The sequence below is a fragment of the Balaenoptera borealis genome (assembly GCF_965194805.1).
Source record: "Balaenoptera borealis genome assembly, chromosome: 5".
NCBI lineage: Eukaryota > Metazoa > Chordata > Mammalia > Artiodactyla > Balaenopteridae > Balaenoptera > Balaenoptera borealis.
In genome coordinates this window covers 131,702,886-131,726,645 of record NC_138862.1, presented here as the reverse complement: position 1 = coordinate 131,726,645, position 23,760 = coordinate 131,702,886, and the positions used below count along the sequence as shown (strand labels likewise).

At 48.8% G+C, this 23,760-nt stretch overlaps 1 protein-coding gene across 2 annotated transcripts in view; it reads left to right on the top strand.

Annotated features, from left to right (window-relative positions):
* Positions 1-23,760, top strand: part of LOC309629055 (inhibitor of carbonic anhydrase-like) — a 58,346-nt gene that overhangs the window by 24,829 nt on the left and 9,757 nt on the right. Inside the window, exons 4-14 of one of the 2 annotated variants that reach the window (XM_082392726.1) lie at positions 1,965-2,073; positions 2,893-3,054; positions 4,347-4,494; positions 5,313-5,368; positions 9,205-9,383; positions 10,701-10,872; positions 11,778-11,926; positions 13,964-14,054; positions 15,213-15,269; positions 17,954-18,109; positions 20,989-21,130. In XM_082392726.1, coding sequence (XP_082248852.1) covers positions 1,965-2,073; positions 2,893-3,054; positions 4,347-4,494; positions 5,313-5,368; positions 9,205-9,383; positions 10,701-10,872; positions 11,778-11,926; positions 13,964-14,054; positions 15,213-15,269; positions 17,954-18,109; positions 20,989-21,130 — 1,421 coding nt within the window. Of the gene's footprint in view, positions 1-1,964; positions 2,074-2,892; positions 3,055-4,346; positions 4,495-5,312; positions 5,369-9,204; positions 9,384-10,700; positions 10,873-11,777; positions 11,927-13,963; positions 14,055-15,212; positions 15,270-17,953; positions 18,110-20,988; positions 22,532-23,760 lie in introns of those variants that run through there. The other variant, XM_082392725.1, reaches the window with a different exon arrangement.

Sequence of the window (23,760 nt, the reverse complement as noted above, 5' to 3'; positions counted from 1 at the left end):
CTCAATTTGACTAATGTAGATAGATATAAAAAGATAAATCACAAAAGTAGACAAATTTGGAAATGTAAAAATTTTAAATCTCTGACAAAGAAAAAAAATTAAAGCCCTAAGCATACAGAAAAATATATTCACATCAGCTATAACGAAACAGTGTAGTGTAAAAGCTATATAAAGATGTCATTTAAATTTATAAGAAATGCTTAAGAATAACAAGCTATAAACAAACTACTCACAGAAATTACAGCTAGTAGACGATACAAGTAAGGAAGGGAAAATGTTCATTCTTTATAATAATCAAAGGATGCAAATAAAACCACCTTAAAGTAACAGTTTATATCTGATAATGTGATAACATTTCTTAAATGATAGTATTTCTTGCCAGTAGTTTTGCATGAAATTGGTATGCATTGCTATGGGCATTAGAAATTATAAATTTCTACATCATTTCTGGAGAAAAATTTGGAAATATTCAGTAAGGGTCATAAAGATGTACACAAACTTTATTTATTTATTTTCTCTAATTCATTCATATTTATATATGACCTTATGCAATTGGGGGAGCTGGTTAAGAGGTGTCTGTAAGACTATTGTCTTTGCATCTGATACTGGAACTTGAGGAGGAGGTGGTCAGGAGGGGGAAGATGTGTGTAAAGCAGGAAAGAGTGAGAACCACCTAGAACCTCAGTCATGAGCTGGAGCCCATGCGGATGGACTGAAACCTGTGACAGTTCTTGTTGCTCCTGACCTTGATGGTGTTCACAAGGCCTAGTGGCCTTCTTGTCTTTTACCTTTATACTAAATCCCTCCTTTTCTTAAATTGGTTTCTGATACATGCAACCAACAGAGTACTAACTTGATATATGTATATACATATGTATACATATACTTATATATGAATACACATTGTAAAATATATGTAAGAAGAAATGAGATGGGGTAAAGGGAGGCAAGTATACAGAAATGTAGTATTAAATTTATAAAAAGCTAAATTACTTTAAATGTCAATTAAGAAATGAATAAAAAGCACTATTTACAATAGCCAAGATACAAAAGCAACCTCAGTGTCCATCAGTAGAAGAATGGATAAAGAAGATGTGGTGTATATATACAATGGAATATTACTCAGCCATAAAAAAGAATGAAGTCTTGCCATTTGTGACAACATGAGTGGACCCAGAGGGTATTATGCTAAGTGAAATAAGTCAGACAGAGAAAGGACAAATGCTGTATGATTTCACTTACATGTGGAATCTAAAAGACAAAACAAATGAACAAATATAACAAAACAGAAACAGAGTCATAGATACAGAGAACAGGTGATTGCCAGAGGGGAAATGGGTAGGAGGAGGAAAGATATAGGTGGGGGAGATTAAGAGGTACAAACTTCCAGTTGAAAAAAAAGATTTCCATGAGGAAATGAGGGGTAGGGAATGATCCAACCTCATTTTTGAGAAGAGGTTGTGAAGTTACTGCTTCTCTCAGGGAGGAAGGAATTCTTGGCTGAGAGATCCTTGAAGAGGGAATCCAGACTCAAGAGTGCAAACCATGACTTCTTATGGGTGGAAATATTCTACAACTCATTCACTCAATTCAACATTTATTGGACACCTACTGGCAGTCGGTGCTGGGGTTTGGAAGGATAAAACAACACAATAACATCCCCACCTTGGTGGAGCTTGCATTTCAAAGGGGAGGACAAACAATAAATGAAGGTTTGTCAGGTGGTTGATAAGGGCTCAGGAGAGAAACCGAGGGCTTCCAGCATTTATGAGGTGGTAGTTTTAAGAGCACAGTCGGAGAAAGGCTCACTGAGAAGGCTTTTGAGCCAACGCTAGGGAGATGGAGGAGGTCTGAGCCATACCAAGTATCCACGGCGATACTTGTCAAGTGTCCCTGGCAGAGGGTTAGGTGAGTCTTCCTCAGAGGTGAGGGGCTTCATTCATGTCTGACCTTTTCTCTTTCAGGCAAACAAAGCAGATGCTGTGACCATTGATGGAGGTTTGGTGTTTGAGGCAGGCCTGGCCCCCTACAACCTGAAGCCCGTCGTGGCAGAATTCTACGGGTCAAAAGATGGTGCGTCTTCCGCGGGGACTCAGGTCTCTGTTCTGACACAGCAGCCACAGCGGGAAGCAGGGACTCTGTTGGCATTACACTTTCAGGGAACAAAGCTGCTGGAGTTCTTTAGACTGTGAGAGGCTGTTACCTCTGCTAGCTCACGGGGGCTGGGATCTTGGCTCTTTCTGGGAAGCTGTGAACTTGGAGCATCCTGATGGGAATGCTGCTGGTGCTGCTGAGTGAGAGGGGACACGCTGTCCAGAGTCCACTGCCCACCTGGTGGGGTTGCCCATCTCTGGAGACACACAGACCTGGACAGCCTCTCCGTGTGCCAAGTCCTCTGCAGGTGCTAGAGAACACAAAGAGTTTGAAGAATGGGGTTTGGGGAGTCGAAGAATGGGGTGCCTGCCATACTTGTCCATGAGTGTCACCAGTGTGTGTGTGAGCACAGTCTGTCTCAATTTGAGTCCAACTTGCAGGGCCCTGGCGAAACCCTGGAGATGCCCTCCATACTTTCCTCCCACACCTTCATCTTCGTTTCCAGGCTGCAGACAGAGAAGGGAGAAAAGCCCGTGGGGAGAGACAGTAAATCTCAATGACTGGAAGCTGTAGGCCCTGTAATAGCTGGTGCAGAAAAAGAACTCAAGTGTATTGCCTTGAAAAGGGGCAGTTTCCTTTCTTCTGTCAATCAAGGGCCTTCCCTTTCCTTTTCTACCTGCTTACCAGGAGATGTTGCAGGTCCTAGGATCCCCCCAAGTTCCATTGCACACACTCTGGAAGATTAGTGGCAATGATGTGGCATCTTCCTTTGGCCCTTCTTTCTCTGCTCCTTTTCAGATCCACAAACTCACCATTATGTCGTAGCCGTGGTGAAGAAGGGCAGCGATTTCCAGCTGAACCAGCTCCAAGGCAAGAAGTCCTGCCACACAGGCCTGGGATGGTCTGCTGGGTGGAACATCCCCATCGGGATACTTCTTCCCTCTGACTCGGTTGAAAAAGGTAAGCTGGCTGGGACGGGGTGACCTGAGGCAGGGCTCCTACTCCCGGCACCCACGTGGATTCTATCGGGGCCTTACGATCACTATCAGGCATACAGGTTTCATAAACTCCAAGATGGGGACAACCTGCTTTAAACGTGCGCTGTCTGGGTTTGCTGCACCAGCGAGCCTTGGGAACTGGCAGCTGAGTCTTTCCTTCTCTCAGCAAAGGAACCCCGGTCTCTGAGCTCCTGGCAGCCCCACATTCACGGTAATCCCAGCAGTTTGGCTTGACAAGGGCCATCGTGGAGGCTAATGAGAAAGGGGAACTCCCTTCCAGCTGGCCAGGAAGGCTCACTGGGGATGATCGCCATACCACCAGCAGTCAGGCCTCAGTGCTGTGGGTGAGGGCTTGGGATGAAGGCGAGAGGGGATGAGTGGATCAGAGCTATGATTTTTTGTGTACTCCAGTCTCTTGTTCAGTTCCGATGAGCCATGGTGAGCCTAGGGTGTCTTTTCAGCCCCTGAAAAATGACAGCCAAATTTTCTGTGCTCTGCAAAAGTGTGTCTTTTTGAGCCCTGCCGACTCTGCAGCATTCATGTTTCACCTGTGTTTGGGGCTGCAGAGGTCAGATGGGGTGCTGCAGCCTGGGCCACAGCTCTGGCCATGTTTGCCCTTTCTTGGGGTTCCTGCTTGCCTCGGTGTCAGACGCTGTTGGACGTCTGTCTGGGCGGTTATGAGGCAGCTGTTGGCATACCCCCGCACCCATGAGGCAAGTTAATCCAAACCCCTCCCATGAATTCCTGGAAGAGGGATCCCCGGGAGCCACCACAGACCCTGGATCAGAAGAGGAGAGGGGTGGGTGGGACCATGTCCTGAGATAAGGAAGGGCTGTCAGGGGTTCCTGCGTGTTTAGAGTTCTGCGGCCTCCCCCACCAACCCCAAGCCTCCGTGTTGGTGAGCTAACCAGGTGAGTGGTGCTGGGGCTGCAGCTTGGTGCTGGGGCTGCAGCTTGGGTCAGTGTAGCTCAGCAGCTTTCGCGCCCTGCAGGGAACAGGCTGGGTAGCTGCTCCTGGGCTGGAGCCCCGGGCCCACGCGTGAGCCATCCACGCCCTCAGACCCGGGCACTGTCGGCCACCTCTGCACACCCACTTCCTCATGACAGTCCCGGGCAGTGCATGCAGACCCCTGGGCTCTCACATACGGACACACACACACACACACACACACACACACACACACACACACGCATGCATGACAAAGGGGCCCCGCCAGCTCATGCCCTGAGGTTCGTGTGTCTCCGTGTTGAGCAGCAGCGGCTGAGTTCTTTGCGGGCAGCTGCGTCCCCTGTGCGGATCAGACAGCTTTCCCCAAACTGTGCCAACTGTGTGCGGGGAAGGGGACCGACAAGTGTGCCTGCAACTCCCACGAACCATACTTCAGCTACTCGGGGGCCTTCAAGTGAGTGGGGCCCCCTTGCTCCTCCTCCTCACTCTGATGATGGGGAAACTAAGGCACAGGGAGTGGACGGGGCCTGCCCCAGACCACCTAGAGTGTCGGTGTGAAACACAGGGTCTCGAGTGCCTCCCACGGCCCACCCTCGTTCCTGCCCGTCCTGAGGGGCAGTCTTCTGTGGGGGAGCCCCGCTTGTCTCCCCAGATGCAGGGGTCTGGACCAGGGAAGTCTCTGGGATCCATGGACACAGGCTTGGGCTCCCAGCTGGGCCAAGGGCTAGGAACCCTCCCCCACACCAGCTGCTTCTCTCTGCCTGAGCATCTCCGTGTCAGGGACGCGTGCTGCTTCTCCCCACCTCCCTCTCAGCCCCCTGCCTACAGGCACTTCTCCATACTCCACGCCCTGCAAGAGACATAGCTACTGCTCAAAACCAGAGCAAAACTGGCCGGGAGTCCAAGGCTGTCTAGAGTTTTTATCCTCTATGTAAAAGGCTTTAAACCTTTTTTTTTTTTTTTTTTAATCTGTTGCTTTTGGCTGCCTTCGAAGAGGAAGGTGGTGGGTCCCTCTTTTGCATCCTCCCTCCCCAGAGTTGCCTGGGATGTAGCTTAGGGGGCTCCTGCCTGCTTCAGACCTGGGCTTGGCTGTGGAGATTCAAAGGGTCTTCAGACAGGGCCATCACCTCTGTGAGGGCAGACCAAAGCCCGGGAAACTGTGGGTGAAGCCCTGTGAGCCAGTGGCCGGAGCAGAGCCTGGGGAGGGGGGACTGGGGGAGGGGCGAGGCTGTGTTGTGGACAGTGCCTGACCACAGCTGTCCTGGTCCTCAGGTGTCTGCAGGACGGTGTGGGGGACGTGAGCTTCGTGAGGCACATGACGGTGTTTGGTAAGTGCTGGCCGGAGGAAGAATCCTGCGGGCCACCCTCTGGCCAGAGGAACTCATTCCTTCCTGAGCCGCCTTACATCTAGAGATGGATGGTGCTAAGATCTTAATGAAATAGGAGAGTTTCTGTATAAAAAACACTTCCACTATTTGTACTTTGTTTAGTGCTCAGTTTGTTCAGTCTATAAATCTACCAAACAAATCTGAGCATTTAAGCATTACTTACCAACTAATAAAACAAGTTTTAATAATCAGATTCTCTTAGTCACTGGAATACCAGTTCCAGATCTAATCACTTTCTCTTGAATGCTTCATTATAAAGGGCTCCTAAATGCTTTAATCACCTTAAACAAACACAGATTATTATAATGATTTCAGAACTTATTAGCACATCTATAATTAAATCTGTTGCAAAAGCATTACTACCATGGACAAAGATGTATTTCTATGTTAAAAAAAAACAAACCTTCCAGACTTTTGGGCAATTTATCAGAAACAAACAAACAAAATAATATTTCAGACAAGTTCAGTTTACAGATTCTGGATTTTATAACCAATTAAATTTCTATTAGATACAAAACACACTTGTATCACTTAGGATGTTTAAATAAGAGATGTGTATTCTATGCTAGGTTCATTTTTAAAAATGTGTCTGCCACCTCAAGGAGAACTTTGAGCCCTCACTCTTTCCAGGGGCCTTGGTTCCTCGCAGCCTGGTGTCTTTCCCTGACATGGAGCAGAAGTGTAGTGGCTTTGGTCCCTTGCTCAGCCGTTCACAATTCACTGTCCCCTCATTATCACACATTGACCTGGTTTGCTAGCATTTTGGCAATTCATGTGTGTCTTATCATCAACAATTTTAATTAGTGGTGTCATCTATGGGTTTCGTCTCCCAGAATCAAGTTGCTCCCGATAGCCGTCATTGTTATTTCCTCTGGCTGCTCAAGTTGGCACAGTTAGGTCAATGGGTAGCATCTTCTAATGCTCACCCTGGAGAACTGAAAACATCCTCACTTTCTGAAAACAACCAATTGTCCGAGACCATCCCAGTTTCCCTTTGCTGAAAGGCACATGTCCACTATTATACAAGATCCCTCGTTGCCTTTTTTTTTTTTTTTTTTTTTAATTATAGGGATAGGAGATGGATCAGCAGGGGTGAGAGGAGGGTGTTTAAATTTATTTATTTATTTATTTTTGGCTGTGCTGGGTCTTCGTTTCTGTGCGAGGGCTTTCTCTAGTTGTGGCAAGCGGGGGCCACTCTTCATCGCAGTGCGCGGGCCTCTCACTATCGCGGCCTCCCTTGTTGCGGAGCACAGGCTCCAGACGCGCAGGCTCAGTAGTTGTGACTCATGGGCCCAGTTGCTCTGCGGCATGTGGAATCTTCCCAGACCAGGGCTCGAACCCGTGTCCCCTGCATTGGCAGGCGGATTCTTAACCACTGCACCACCAGGGAAGCCCCCTCATTGCCTTTTAAGCAGAAGTTTCTGAGAGACTATCCACTGGGCTGTAGGGTAAATGAGTGTTGATGGTGAGCTGCTGCCACCACTGGGCCCTAGAGGGACTGAGGTGGAAAAGTTATTTCTTTCTGAAGATGTTAGATCATATTGATTCTTTTAATTCTAACATTACCAAACTGTTTAAATTTTTTTCTTATAATATAAAGATTTAAAATGTATTTTCTCTGCAACATGCTTGATTAAAATAGAACTATTCACAGGAACTCTAATTGTACTACTCCTTCCCTTTCAATGTGAGATTTTATCAACCTAAGATCTTCTATGTGAGTTTGCTAGGGCTGCCATAACAAAGTACAGTCATCTCTCGGTATCCATGGGGTGTTGGTTCCAGGACCCCTGCAGATACCAACATCTGCAGTTGCTCAAGTCCCTTATATAAAACTGTGCAGGGCTTCCCTGGTGGTGCAGTGGATGAGAATCCGCCTGCCAATGCAGGGGACATGGGTTCAAGCCCTGGTCTGGGAAGATCCCACATGCCGCGGAGCAACTGGGCCCGTGAGCCACAACTACTGAGCCTGCGCGTCTGGAGCCTGTGCTCCGCAACAAGAGAGGCCGCGATAGTGAGAGGCCCACACACCGCGATGAAGAGTGGCCCCCGCTTGCTGCAACTGGAGAAAGCCCTCGCGCAGAAATGAAGACCCAACACAGCCATAAATAAATAAATAAATTTTTTTAAAAAAAACTGTGTAGTATTTGCATATAACCTATGCACATCCTTTAAATCATCTCTAGATTACTTAAATACCTAATACAATGTAAATACTATGTAAATAGTTGCCTGTGTGGCAAGTTCAAGTTTTGCTTTTTGGAATTTCCTGGAATTAAAAAAAAAATCTTTGATCTGCAGATGTGGAACCCACATCCACTGCAGATATAGTGGACCAACTGTACCGCACACTGGGTGGCTTAAGCAACAGAAGTTCATCGTCTGAGTTCTAGAGGCTAGAATTCCAAGATCAAGCTGTTGGCAGGGTTGGTTCCTCCTGAGGGCTGTGAGGGATAACCTGTTCCATGCCCTACCCATGGCTTCTGGTGTTTGCTGGCAATCTTTGGTGCTCCTTGGCTTGCAGTTACATCACCCCAATCTCTGTCTTTCTCTTCACATGGCATTCTCTCCGTTTCCAAATTTCCCCTTTTAGGAAGGACACCAGTCATACTGAATCAGGGGCCCACCCCTCCCCACTCCACTATGACCTCATCTTAACTAATCATATTTGCACTGTCTCTGTTTCCAAATAAGGTCACATTCTGAGGTGCTGGGGATTAGGACTTTAACATATGAATTTTAGGGGGACACAGTTCAGAACACCTTCTAATACCTAGACAAGGGGAACCAAAGAGCCTGTTTTCCTCACACGGTTTTCTGGTCCTTATTTGCACCTATAGAGTGTCCTGACTGGGCCCCTAGGCCTCCGTCTATCCCTCAACCTCTCTGCCACCTTTACCCAGCAGGCTCTGCCCCAGGGGAGTGTTGCCGCTTTAGTGGGGGACCTGGATTGTCCTAGCATGGCGCTGTGTCAGCCACAGACTAACTCAGACTTTGATGAGTTCCCTTAACCCTCTTAGCCTCAGTCTCCTCATCTCTAGAAAGGGATAATCTGGATAATCTACCAGCCTCCCCCAGTCGTTATGAGGATTAAACGAGACAGAGCATGGAGAGCCTTCAGGTCAGTCTTTGGTGTGCTGTGAGCTCTCAGAAAACATTTGCTGTCACCATCCTTGTTAGCAGAGCCTTGGGCCTAGCATGCCTCCCAGCCCTGGGACTCTCTGCAGTGAGAACGTGTCATTTCATCTCCTGAGGGCTCAGCATCTTCACCTGTATAAAATGTATTTGGAAAAGATTCTCTTTTAGTCCTCCTCAGGCTGTTAAAAAATGATTAAAGAAGACAGTTTAGGTGATACAAACTTCAACACTTCTTGAAGTGGGCAGTCTCCATTCAGAGAACTGCAAAATAGGGCAGAAGGCAGGAAGCTTTCATAGGATAAAGAACAACAAAGAGAAAAATAGATAATATCTGATTGACTGGGGCCACTTTGCCAAGGGTGAGAAGGAAGAAGGAAGGAAGTATAGAGCCCAGAGTTGGCTTGGCATTGGGGGCCTGGCTGACTGGATAGACTGCATTTCTGGTCAAGCAGAACATTTACAGGCACAGGAAGTTATCTAAGTTTCCGTGGTGATGTGGCATCCCAGGCAGGAGTGGCTCCATCTTGGGCTTAGAAAGTTATTTCAACAAATCCCCAAACAATCTGGAATCCAGGGAGAGGCGGGGACCACACCTCCTTCTCTGCCTGCCGTCAGCTCATGTGGGCTTCTCTCCACAGAGAACCTGGCTGACAAGGCTGACAGGGACGAGTATGAGCTGCTCTGCAGGGACAACACCCGGGGGTCTGTGGACAAGTATGAAAGGTGCCACCTGGCCCGGGTCCCTTCCCACGCCGTCGTGGCCCGAAGCATGGGCGGCAAGCAGGACTTGATCTGGGAGCTTCTCAACCTGGCCCAGGTAGCCCCATCCACCATCCTCCCCTCCTGCGTAGGGGGCCCTGCTTGGATTTGGGGCGCTCGCCTTCACTCCCTTCTAGCCACTGTGGAAGTTGTGGGTGTCCAGCACAGCGGGAACCATGCCACATGTCCTCCGCTTCACTGACAAGCCCTCGGTCTGGATACGTGATGGGCAGCAGTGGCCATAAAACTCCCTCCCTTGGCATCATCAATGCCATGGGCCAAAGACTCCACAGAAGCCCCTTGTTGCCCCATTTTATTCTTCTCAGTTGTAAAGAGGTCCTCAGGCTGCAATGCAGGTGCCGTTCCTCCATGAGGTGCTCCCCTCTTACCCCATTGGTGGGGACTCCTCAGCGGCAGGTTCCCGGCCGTGAGCATTCTGTGTCCTGTGCTGGCGGCCCTCTCTCCCAGCCCACCCTCATCTGGTCACCTGTCCCGTCTCTGTCAGCACCCTCTGCTCAGCACTGGGTGGTCAGAGATGAACTAGACACAGACCTGCCCTTGGGTCACTCACAGACGACTGTGGAAGATATGGTGAGCACGTTATACACACAGATAATCACCAGAGGGCACAACCTTGGGGGCATGGATTATGTACTTTGAAGGGACTGATTTGCAGGGCATCTCTGGAAAGGTTCCTGGGCCCCGGGGGTAAGCTGTGGGCACCCCAAGGAAATGCGGGGTTTGCCAGAGAAGGCAACATGCAGAGCCACTGCAAAAGCAAAAAGCAGACAGACGTCGCAAAGAGCATGTGGGTAGGTGTTACCGTCAGCTACCATCAGGAACGACTTTGGGCCAGTCAGCGGGAGTTATACGCAAAGGGCCCTTCGTTTTTGGGGGGGCCAGAAAGAGGAAGGGACTGCTTGAAGGCCTTCAGTGGCAGGCCGGGGGTGGCAGACGCGCCCAGGACTTCTGATCTCCAGGCTTGGTGGTCCTGGATCAGCACCCGCTCCAGGATGAAGCCCACCGGAGCCACCTGGGGCAATCAGATGGCCAGCAACAAGGCCACCATCACTGGCTGCCCCATGGGAATGCAGCACAGGAGAGGAGCAGCTGCCTGAGTACCCTTTTTGCAGACCTGGGGGCAGCCCCCGGCAGTTTCCCTGAGGCCCACAAAGCAGACAAGCTGGGATTTGCTGGAGAAGATTTGAGAACCCCGTGAGCCACAGGGACTCTGGAGGGCCTTGCCATGGTCTTTACTCTCAGGCACTCATATTTCTCTCGCTTTCTGCTCTCCTTGTCTAGTTTGGGGTTTGTTTTTCCTTTACTTCCTTATGCTAGCCTCCTTCCTTCACTGTTTCTTTCATCCTTTGAACAGGAGAATTTTGGAAAAGGCAAGTCAGCAGAATTCCAGCTCTTCGGCTCTCCTCATGGAAAGGACCTGCTGTTTACGGACGCCGCCCTTGGGTTTTTAAGAGTCCCACCTAAGATGGACGCCAAGCTATACCTGGGATACGAGTATTTTTCTGCCATCCAGCATCTAATGAGTGGTGTGTAAGGTCCTGGGGGGGACCTGGAGAGCTTGGGCATGGGGCAGGGTGTGGCCATGGAGGTTTTCCTGGTGCCCGCAAGCCTCACCTCACCCAACCTTCACTGGCCTGCAGGGCCCAAGGGAGCTACCACCTGCATTGGGTTCATGCAAGGATTTTCTGCTGAGCTGGGGAAAAGGCCTGAATTAGGGGGTCACAAAAGGCTTTGAAAGACCTTCAGATTACAGGCAACTTGAAGTAATGATGGTTCTGGCTCCCTTGTGTGAACCAGAGTTGCCCCACCCTGCAGTAGGTCTGTTTGACAGGGAAAATAGCCCATCCTAAACTGCAGTGGGAACACAGCCTCTGCCACCATCAGGAGCAGAGCTAGAATTTCAGAGGGTTTTAATCCAGTGCCTGCTTTCCTTTGGATCCCCATGGTTTATTTCTTCCTTCCTTCCTTCTTTCCTTTTTTTTCCCCCCCTTCATTTAGTTAACCAGTAGTTATGGAGCATCTACCAAAGCCACTGAGATTGATGTGGGCGTCAGAGCAAGCAGGCCCACCCAGAACAAATGACACTGGCTTCCAACTGGGGGATGCTCCCTGGATGGGAGAACCCCGTCCTGGAAGAGAAAACCCCAGAAGGCCCTGAGCTGGGCTGCTGCTCAGAGAGGCCTCCCCTGGGGAGGTGACATCTGAGTAGGGGAGGTCAGGAGGGGGCTGGGTCTGCCTTCACTGCTCTTTCTGGGAACCGAGTTCGCCATTTCTCCTGGGAGGTGATAGGCGGGAATGAGCAGTGACATGGGCATGAGACACTGCTGCCAACTCTGGTGTTGGGCAGCCGCTCGGAAGCCAGTGGCGCTAACCGCCCCCTCCCCTCCCCCATCTGGGGGCTTCCTTTGGATCCCTGGCTCTTCTCCACCAGACCTAGGGGCAGAAGACCCCCAGAGGGTGATATGGTGTGCAGTGGGCCAGCACGAGAAGGCCAAGTGTGACGAGTGGAGTGCCCTGAGCGGTGGCATCTTGAAGTGCACCGCGAAGGAGACCACCGAGGGCTGCATCGCCGCCGTCGCGGTAAGGAGGGCCCGCTCCTGCAGTTGGGCTCTGACACGCGGTGCTTCTGTGAGTCTGGCGGTGAAGCCCCCTTCCTGGATGTCTTCCCATCAGCTGTGAGGCTGAGACGCACCTGTTACGTGCTGCCTTCCCCCAACCCCCACCCCCAACTCTCCAAAGCCCCACCCCGCTGCTCCCACAGGCCCCTGCCGCTCGGAGCCGGCGGAAACACAGAGCAGCCCAGGACCCAGACTCCTTAGGAGCTCAGCTCTGGAGCCCAGGGAGCTCTGAGGGGTCCTGCCTAGGAAGCTGGGTGACACCCCAGGGTGTGGTCAGCACCCCTGTGGATTGGGAAAGCAAATCAACCTTTTCAGTTCTCTGGACAGGTTCAGTTTTTTTTCTGGTGATAAAATTATTACATGCTGGAAAAGAAATGCAAAATAAATGATATCATTTACAACTTCATAACTTAGAAATCAGCACCACATAATTTTTGAGTTATGATGTTGTGTTGGTATTAACTGTCCATTTTCTCTATGAGCAGACAATATTTTTGAGATTAGAAAAAAATAAATTTATAACTAAAAGATTGAAAAAATGACAAACTTAGGAGACTACAATTTTTCTTAAGAAAGAAGATCTAATTTTGGTAAACGTCCCTGGGACCAACTTCTAAGATTAAAGTCTTGCTATTTATACAGTCTCCTAAATTTGTCAATTATAAGAATTAAATGAATTTGAGTGCTTGTAACATTGCCTGGCATATAATAAGCAGTCTATAAATGTTAACGGTTGTTATTATGATTTCAATTCTTGAGCACAATTGGTGCACTTTCTTAGGTAATGAGGTATTCATTTAAAATATGTTTTTAATGGCTGCATAATAGTCCACCAAAAATTTATTCAACCAATTTCTAAATGTCTATATCTGAATGATTTCCAAATCCTTTGCTGTTATAAATAATATGGGATTGAAGATTTTTATTCTATACCCATCAATATTTCTAAGTATATCTTTAATATTAATGACAGTGAATATGTCTGGAGTTACTTACTATGTGCCATGCATATGTATGAGCGCTTAACTTGTATTAACTCATTTATTCCTCATGATGAGCCTATGAGGTAGATTTTGCACCCATTTTGTGGATGAAAAAAACGTACCTAGAATAGTATTTAGGGATGTGTCCTTTGGAGTAGTCAGATCCTGGAGGCTGACACATTCCATAGTGGTTATGAGCAGAAGCTAAGGAATTAAACTACCTAAGTCTTAGTGACCATCTATTGGATAAATTACTTAGCTTCTCTGTGCTTCAGTTAACTAAGGTATAAAAGGGGGAGAATTATAGTACCTACCTTACTGGGTTCTGTGAGGGAGTACATGAGGAAGTCATTGTAAAGTGTTTAGAAAAGGGCCTGGCACATAGTAGGGGCTTGATAAGCTTTTGCTTCTATAGTTACTACTGTTTTAAGATAGATTTCTAGAAGAGCAATTAACAGGGGAAGAGCAAAGAGTGTGCCCGTGTCTGTGTGTTTGTTTCTTGATGACCTTATCTATGAATATAAGTATGCATTTTTTTGGTCTCTGTTGTTGGAAAAGTTCATTGATTAAAATCATAAGTTAATTATTAATGAATTATTAATTAGAGTAGAGTACTAATGGGGTTATAAGAACAGAATTGAACTCTGCCATACGGAAGAAAACATGTTCCATAGAAACAGATTAGACACATACCCTGAGTCTGATTGTCGAGTGAGTGACGATGGTCACAAAGAAAGTGTAGTGATGGCATGTCCAGTACTCAGAACGGGGTCTCATGTGAGGGCACAGAGATGACCAGGGAGCATGACCTGGGTTGGGTGCTTGCTTCTGGGTTAACAGGCTAAAGGCATGTCCAGTTTTCTAAACCCTGTGTTTATGTGGCAGAAGCTTTGGGTCATACACCATTTGGTTTATCACAAGGACGTGTGACATGAAGCCAATGAGATGGAAACCTCTGAGGGTGAGACAGGATAACAGCCTCACTGTTGTGCTATTGGTTTATTTCTTAACTTCAGAAAGGAGAGGCTGATGCCATGAGCTTGGATGGAGGCTTCATCTACACAGCGGGCAAGTGTGGTCTGGTGCCTGTCCTGGCAGAGAACTACTGTAAGTGGAGGGGAGGGTCTCTGTGTTTTCTTCCCTCTGGGCTATGGACACAGAAAGGTGAGGAAATAATTTAGTTCAGTGCGGAGATAACAATAGCTGTTATCTGGAGTGTAGGGAGCTAGTAGATAACATCTATCTTCCCCAGAGTCAGAACCAGTTAAGATATAGATGCGGAACTTAGGCAGAAAGAAATCAAAATAAAACCTTTATTACTGAAAGAGTGATATTGGAGGGCATGGCATAGAGCTGGCCATGGGGCTTGTCAAATTGTCCTTGAGTTAGAGTCACCCACCAATTCAGGAAGACAGGTCTGCTGGCAGACCGCATGCTGAGGGCAGAGGGAAAACACATTCTGTCACAGATGAGGAGATCGAAACCACCCTCTCCCCATTCTCTTCAACAAAGAAAGAGCCACAGGTGCCTAGATCCTTTTGCCAAATTTACTAATCCAAAATTAGCTCACCCAAGCTGCACTGGGACATTGAGGGATGGGGCCACAAGATCATGGTCTTTGTGGGGATCCATCCACCTGGAAAAATAAAGCCAGGGGAAAAGAGGATTTCACCACTATTTGTTAAACTCCTCATCTGCTATGCAGTGAGTGAGAAACCATATGTTATCCTTCAAAACAAAACAACTCTATGAAGTAAGTAGTGGTATCTCCATTTTGCAGGTATAAAAACTAAGGCTTGGGGAAGTTGAATGATGTGTCCAAGGTAGAATAAAGATTGCAACCAGGTCCTTCTGACCCATGGGCTGGATCCTTCCCCTCCAACACAGAATGACTATAAGGATTGTGTTCACGGCCCAGAGCTCTGAAGGGAAGAATGTCCGTATGCCTAGAATCACACAGCAAATCGAAAGGATCTCTGTCAAGGTCTTCCGTGGCTTCTGTTCCCCACCCCACCCCCTTCAATGAGCATCTCATTTTCTTTCTCTGTAATTCCCCGAATGTTGGGATGAAACCTAATGTTCCAGTGGCAAGGGTCAGGAGAGAGGAGGTGAAATAGGACTGCAGGATCTCGGCTTGTTGATAGCCAATGATAAACTGCTTAGCTAGCGTTTCTCATTTTATTCTTGACTATTGAGACTGAGAAAGTCAGGACTTGAGTAATGTGAGAATTTAATGTCCTGTACCTTAATTCTTTTTCTTTTTAGTGTCTCAAGATGGCAAAGAGCAGCTTGGGTCTAAGTGTGTGAACACACCTGTGGAAGGTGAGTCAGAATCAGTAACACTGGGGCTCAAAGGTAAAGGCCTGTTGTCAGGGAGGGTGTGAGGAAAGCCTTACAAGTAAACCAAAGTTACTAGAGTTGTTAAAAAAAAAAGAGAGAGAGAGAGATGACCCTGCCGCAGTCCCTCGTGAAGGAGCAGGTCTGTCGTGGGGCGTGTCACAGTGGACAGAGGGCTCCTGCTTGTACCGCCTCTGCGCACTCCGCTCAGCAGTCCTCTAGAACTGCTCTAGTCCTAGTCTAGAACTCTAGTCCTCGCTGGCCGCATCACGTCGATGGGAAAGTGAGGCTCAGGGACGGTGTGACTTGCCCGGGGCCCCACAGCCGGGAAGTGGCTGCACCTGGGTTTGAGCAGAGGCGCCGTGACTGGAACCCCCCTGCCCTTCCTGACCCACCACAGTGCTCCCTGTCACATACCGCCACCCATCTCTGCACCGGGGCAGGAGCCCGTTGCTGACACTTCTGGGGCCCAGTGGATGCCTCAGAGGAGGAGGAGGGGAGTCATAGATGCTGCTACTGAAGAGGAGGGGGATGAAAATGAAATCAGCCCTTTAGCTTTTAGTGGCTGGCTTTGAATAGCTGGGGAGTCGCCCTCCTCTTCAGAATAGGAGACCAGGTGACAAGTTTTCCCATCTGTGTCTCCCCATGGGCAGAGAGGTTCTGTGTCTGTCCCTGAGGTACCTAGTCTTGGGCACTGGCTGGAGCAGTGGTCCTCTAGGTAGTGCGGTGTCTGGACCAGCAGCATCAGCGTTGCCTGAGAACTTGTGAGATGCGAGCGTTCTTGAGTCTGACCGCAGGTCTGCTGAGGTCCAGGATGGGGCCGCTGCTCCGTGTTTTAACAAGCCCTCGGGATGATTCTGATGCATATTAAGCTTTGAAAACCATTGTGATGGAGGATCTTGAGATGAAGACAAGTGCTCACCTGGGTTTGGAATTTCTTATGAGACAGGAGAGCTGCAGGAGGTGGGCGGGCACACAAGCTTGGGGTCATGAGGCCCTGCACCGCCCACCTCCACAAAGGCCTCAGGGGTGCAAAGCCGCTCACCCTGCGGCAGCTGCCCTTTGTTTGCAGTAGGACCACAGCCCTGGGATAAACTGTCCCTCTTCCCTCTCTGCTTTCATGGCTTTCTGTCTTCTCTGAATTGGATCTGTATCCTTAACTCTAAGGGCTGGCATTTCGTTGTTCTGATTATAGAATATGTAAAGTCAGAAAGAATTCTAATTGATTCACAAGTGATTGAAATTTCCAGGAACTGCAGCGATGTACAAATGTAGGTCAATGAGGATGCTTGGAAGACGGTTCAGGGTGATGGAGAAAGTTAGACTGGAGTAGAGATGGAGAGGGTTAATCCCAAAGCCACATACACACACACCAGATGACAATAAATCATGCCATCTGTGCAGAAATTGTTACAGCTCAAGAAAGGCACTGTAACAGTATTTGGCCGCCGGAATGGCGTAATAGAACCCAGTCTGATAGGCAAGAGCTTGCGGTGGCCTCAGGAGAATCTGCTTTACCAAGAAAGGGGCTCTGGTACTGCTTCTGCCATTAGCAACATGGCTGGAAACCTATCCACATAACCTCCCCTTCCCATTCCTAACGTACAGTGTGCTCATATTAGCATTACTGTTACCATTTCACTGAGGAGAAATTTAGGATCCTAGATGCTAAGCAACTTGTCTGAGATCAGTTAGTAACTGGTGAGGCAGGTCTTCCACTGCCATGTTGATTCCCAACTTTTCCAGGCATGAATATATAGACACCTCAACCACAACAGCAAGAAAGTGTGTGTGTGTTGGGGGTGGTGGGAGTGGTGGTAGTGAACCACATTACCCATGATTCCAGTCTCTAAATTCAGCCTTGCAGTTTAGGCCTTACTCAACAAGCAGGATTCTGTTACACTCTACTGCAATAGGAATACATCAAGTATCAATGGTGTTCCCATAACAATCAGGAACAAGAATGCCCACACCCACCAAAGATATTTGACATTATTTTGTAAGTGAATGCAGAAAGATAAGAAAAAGATTAAAAAATATTGGGGAAAGGAAGAGATTAAATTGTCATTATTAGAAAATGGTATTATTGTAAACCTAGAAAATCAGAGACTTGACTTTAAAAAAGAAGTCATTAAAGCTCTTTCTTTTGGACTTCTATTCAACAGAAATATTTAAACAGGTGCACACTCCATACAAAGATTTATTTAGATAAGTGATTTTTAATAGGGAAAAATGGGTCACAACTTAAATGCCCACCAGTAGGGGGATTATAAAACACCGTACTTCTATACAGTGGACATAACTTAGATTCAACTAATAAATAGAATGAGACGGCCATATCTATTTCTACTGAATCAAAAAGGGATATCATTGAGGAAGAATAAAGCACTGGCAGAAAAGAATGCTCTGGCAGGATTCTGTTGAAAAAGTATGAAGTGTGTGTGTAAATACCTGTGAGTGTATGCCTGTAGACATATCTGGAGAGCAGTAGAGTCGCTCTGTTTGGCTGAGTACCTAACAATGATGGTTACTGGGAGGATCTGCTAGAGCAAGGTGAGGGCTTCAAGCTCTTCTCCCTCCCCTGGGAGAGCGGCAGGCAGCAGCTCTGCAGTACATTTTGGGAGGGCCCTGGAGGTACTGAAATTGCATCTTGGTATCTCTGTTGCAAGGTTATTACGTCGTGGCAGTGGTCAAGAAGTCAGATGCTGACCTCACCTGGAACTCTCTGCGAGGCAAGAAGTCCTGCCACACTGCAGTTGGCACTTCTGCAGGCTGGAACATCCCGATGGGTTTCATATACAACCAAACTGGGTCCTGTAAATTTGGTAAGTGTGCTCTGAGCGGTGGTGCGGCAGCCCCTTCCTTGGGCCTGTGCCTGTGTAGGGGAGAAATTCAGTTCAGTGAATGGCATAAGTGGATGGTGTGGACAAGGGCTGGACAGCCATGTGGGCAAGCTTCACATCTCCTTAGCAGGACCCCCCTTTCTCCTCGCCCATTGCTTCTGAGGGAAGTGGTTTGGCCCAAAGGGCAGATCTCAGGGAAATACGCTACTCTTTATGTCTTTCAAATCTGGCTCAGGGAAGAGGCCTGGGTTGCAAAGCAAGAGTGGGGCGTAGGGGTGCACATGTGATATGTGTGCGTGTTTGTGTGTATGTGTTGTTTTGCCACATAAACTGAATTGGCTGCTTTCTTAATTGAAAACCTTACACCAGTAAGTCTTTGAGTGCTTTAGCATTCACTTTCACCCTCACCTCTCTTAAATTTCCATATTAGTCATTTCAGCAACACTCTTGCCAATACCTAAAAGGCTCCTGCTCCCCTGCTTTCCCCACCCATGTGACAAATCCGAGCCCTGCAGGAACCCCATCACCCACTCTCTTGGCCCTCTGCACCTGATCAGCTGAACACAGCTGGAGAATGTCGCAGGGCAGAGCAGTTCATTCCATGGAGATGCTCCAGCTGCTGACCCCAGCGCCCCCTGCTCTGCCCTGGCGCTCACGAGTACCCCCACTGATCCTCTGCTCCACACCCACACTTCCCAGTAATTATCCTAATGTCCTAGTTGTCCGTACACCTCCATCCCACGCTTACCTACCTATCACCCTTTCTGAGCACATGATCTCATCTGCACCTGCAAGAGATACTTCAAACCCTCAGGAAGGTTCCCATCAACACCCCACCGCCAAAGCTGGGGGCTCCTGCTGGCTGCACCTGCTCAGCTTCCCTCTACAACGCAGCCCGTCCTCCTACCTGCACTTGGCTGTGGGCCCTGCCTCGCCCCTCCCCAGAGCTGCACCCTGTTACTACCTCTTCCTCTGGTATGGCCAACAATTTCTTTCAGCATGTGAATGCACCCAGTGTCTTCCACCTTTAAAAACCCTCCCTCTCCCCACATTCCCCTCCAGCTCCTGCCTCCTTTTTCTCCCCTTTATGGCTAGACCTCTTAAAATCATGGTCTCAGCCACTCACCCCACTCACGGCTGCACTCCCTGCCCTCTGGCTCCTCCGCCTTGTTCCACAGGGAGAACTCTGGTCAAGGCTACAGGGACCTCCATGTTGCTTAACTGGAAGGATGGGCTCCAGTCTGTGCTTCCATGACCTTTCCTGCTTCAGATCACCTTAAACCACCATCTCCTGGCTTTTGTGAAAACACACTGGCTTCTTTTTACTCCTACCCCTACAAAGTCCCTTTCCCAACCTGGTTAATAAATGTTTGAGTTGCTGAAAGCAACTTTTTTCCCCACTCTAAACTCAACCCCCAAGCCCTCACATCCATGCCTATAGCCTAGATGACGATCTAAACAAACGTTATACGTACAAAGCTAGGCACATAGAAAGCACTAGATAAATGTTTGCTGCTGTACTATTATTGTGTCTATATGCTGATAACTGTCAAGTTTTTGTCCCTGGCACAGACCTCTCCTTGATCTCCAAACCTATGTATATTGAACTGCTTGTTTGACATTATCTAGTCCAGTATTTCAAAAAGTACATTAAACTCAGCCTGTACAACATGGAATGCATCATCTCAGCCGAGCCTGGTCCTGCTCCAGAGCTGCCTAGCTTGGTGGAGGCCCCCCACACACAGTCCATCCACTGGCCCCAGCTGGAAATGAATCTGCCATGCACCACACACCTGTCCATCACCAGTGATGTCAGCTTCTCCTCCTTCCACGTAGCTCCTCCCTCCCCTTTGTGCTACTTCAAGCTGCCCTCATGTCCCCTGGACCCCTGCAGTAGCCTGCTGCCTGCACCCCACATCTGTCCTGGCTCACCCTGCTGCTAGACCCCTGGCCCAACATTGTCTAAAGCCCGTCAGAGGCTCCCCATTTCTCTACGAATAAAGAACAAAATGTACACAAAGGTGTAAAATATCACATGTGGTCTGGACCCTGACCCCTCCCACTCACTGGACCACTGGGTGGTCCAGGCCCAATGGCCTCCAGTAAGCTCTCTGTGCTGTTTGCCCCCTCCCCCAACCCCTGCCCTAGGCCTTTGCAGATCCTGCTCCCTGTCTGGAAAACTCGTCCCTTTGCCCTTCACTTGGGTAATTCCTATTCATTCTTCATCTCTCCACTTGAGGCCTCTCCCTGACTCCCAGGTCTGCACCACGTTCCTTTATCTGTAGCCGTGGAACCATGTTCTTTTTCCCAGAGCACGGTGGGGAAACACGATGATGGGGAAACATGAATTCACTGGCATGGCTACTTGAGTCGTGACTGTCACCACAGAAACTTGGGGTCCAGGAGGGCGGGGCTTGTGTGGTTTCCTCACCAGAGTGCCCTGGGGCTCAACACAGGGGTGGGCAACTGGGCCTCTTGGTCCCCTTCCTGGCCTTCAAGTCATGATGGCAGACCTTGTAAAGATGGACAAGGGCAGTAGAGATCGGAAAGCATACAGGACAGGTTCAACCACCCAGGACTTCCAATTTTGTCCACTCTGTGTCCACCCGTCCATGCCACTGACCTGTGCCGGGACTTCTGTGATCTCAAAGACCCTTGTCCCAGCTTCAGCCAGGCCCCCTTTACTTTGCTCCAGCTGCAACCTTTTTTTTTTTTAATTCCATAAGGTTCTTGTTTCTAATCATATGGTACTAAATACCTGAGTGTGTCTTTATGTCACTCAGGCAATTTTAGGAACAAAGTCTGAGGCTTTCTTGCCAACACAGGCAGGAAGAGCTGACCTCTCGTGTCCTCCTGTGCAGATGAATTCTTCAGTCAAAACTGTGCCCCTGGGTCTGATCCAGCGTCCAGTCTCTGTGCCCTGTGCAACGGCAGCAGCACGCCAGCCCACACGTGTGCTCCCAACAGCCACGAGGCGTACTATGGCTCGAGTGGGGTGCTCAGGCAAGTAGCCTCTGTCCACCACCTTTCACTTTGGCACCAGCCTGGTGAACTTCTTGCCCTTTCACCTTTCTCATCATCCCACCATCTGGGTGCTGCATTTAGGAGGAGCCAGAATTAGAGAACAGAACTGCAGATTCCCAGGGGCCCTGAGGACTCAAGCCCGGCCCCTTCCTGGAGCACTCTTGGGCAGAGCCAGTGGACTCGGGGCACCTGGGGAGAGGCCAGACTGATGGACACAGGTCACAACCCTGCTTCTACTTTTGATCTGTTCTTCTGTGTGATTGTGGACAAGTCACAGGATCTTTCAGAGCCCCAGTTTAAGATCAAAGGAAGGACACCGGATACATGCTTCTTACACCTGGTCGAAGAGTGTGTTTAAAAACACATATTCCTGGGCTCCTCCATCCATTCAAGAAATATTTATTGAGCACCTAGTATGTGGCAGGCACTGTTCTAAGTAGAGAGGTTAGAGCAACAGCAAGACACACGGGCTCTGAGTCTCGTGGGGAGAGTAAGACAATAAACACATAAAGCATAATCACTTCCTGACTGTGATAAGTGCTGGCGGGGGGGGGGGGTGGTGACCAAGGGGGGTGATATGGCAGTGACTCAGGGACAATCTTAGAAAAGGTGGTCAGGGAAGGCCTCAGGATCAGAGGGGCCATGTGAACTGAGGGTTAAATGTTGAGAGGGAATCAGGCCTGAGAAAATCTGGAGAAGAGTAATCCAGGAAGAAGGAACAGCAAGAACAAAGGCTGGGGCTGGACAAATGATGCCATATTTGAGGCCAGAGAAGGTGCCAGAGTAGAGCATTGGGAGGGAGGGGATCAGGTGAGGGAGGAGGCTGGAGCTGCAGGCATTGGCTGTCTCGGTGCCTTGTGGGCCTGGCTAAGGAGGTAGAGTTAATTCTCAGTATGAAGGGCACTCTGTGGAGTTAGGGTGGTGTGGAGAACGCGCGAGCCTCTAGAAAGGAGCCTTCTATTCATCACACTGCCAGACTGCTTTGTCCCTCCCTCTCCAAAGTTTTGTCACTTTCATAAGCCGTGCATAAATTACATATTTTCACAGATCCCACTACAAAAATATATGCTGAACATTAAACCTAAGCTAAAATAGTTGAACTTCTCTTTACACTGGGAGGTACGTTGGTATTAGGGTCCATGGTCCCATTTTGGTATGATTACAGTAGAATCACAGAGACCTAGAATTCTGTCCTCGGAGTTCTATCCAGAACCACGGAAGTTCCAAAGTGAAGATGAGCACACAAAGAACAGTCTTAGCTCTAGACATCTCATTCTGCCTGCCACCACCTGCCTGCCTTTTCACTCCTTCTAGCTTCCCGGCTCCACCATTCCTACTGACCTGAGGTCCGTTGATCCTGTTCACACCCACCCTCATGTCCTTTTCCCCCTCCGGATGCAGCATACATTCCACAGCCAACCGTGATAATTATTCCCCTGGGCACATCCGCAAATGCCGGTCATCTCTCCTGGCTGAACCTCGACCTGGGTTGGGTGCAACATTCTACTTCGGTGCCAGCGCCTCCAGGCTGACTGGCCTCCCTTTAAAGTAATGCGAACCCAGCTCAGATGAGCCAGAAGTCTCTAGTCCATGGCTACCCCACGCTCCTACAAGACCATTCCATACTCTTTCCTCTCCTCAATCCTCCAACACTTCTTCCTCCATCTATCACACCTTTGTTTCCTATTTCACCTGAGAAAATTGAAGCAATCGAAAGAGAAACTCCACAACGTCCCACTGCCACATCTGCCGAGTGCTGGCGTGTGTGACCCTGGACGCTGCCCTCCCTCCTTTTACTGGGGAGGAGCAGGCCACCTCCTCGCCAAGCCCAGCCCTGCACCTGCAGCAATTGTCTCCCGGCGGCAGGCAGCCCCCTCAAGGGTGTTGCCCCAGCGCTCCTCCCCTTTCTCTCCTGTGTTCTCGCATCTTATTCTCTAAGGGATCATTTCCATCAGCATACAAACATGCTGATGTTTTCTCATCTTAAACATAAAGAGATAAGTAAAACTTCTCTTGATCTCACTTTCCTCTGCAGCAGCTTTCCATTTCTCTCCTCTTTACAACAAAATTCCTTGAAGGAGGATATTTTAATGTCCTTGCTCAGTTCACTTTCTCTCCTTTCAATCTCCCCAAAGCCTAGTTTAAGATTCTGTTCACCTCCCCCACCCCAACCAGTGGAGTTGGTTTTATTATTGTATTTAAATTATCTACAGAAAACATTCCTCCTTACTGTTGGCACGTGGGACGACTACTCCCACCACACCTCCCCCCTCCCCCCCCCAACCCCCCTCCCGCGTACACCACCACCCACCACGCAGCTGAAACTGCACTTTTAAATTGCCAGGGACCTCTGTGTTGCTAAATAAATCCAAAGCCCAGATCACTGACACCACCGATCTCTTCCCCCCCTTGCATACATTTTCTTCCCTGGCTTCAGGACCCCACACTTTCTTGGATTCCCTCCTCCCTCTCCTGTTACTGCATCTCATCCTCTTTGCTGGCTCTACCTCATTCCCCAACCTGTACAAGTTGGCGTGCCCCAGGGCTCCAGCCTTGGTCTTCTCTCTTCATGCCCAGACCTTGGTAGTTTTATCTAGTCTCGATCTATC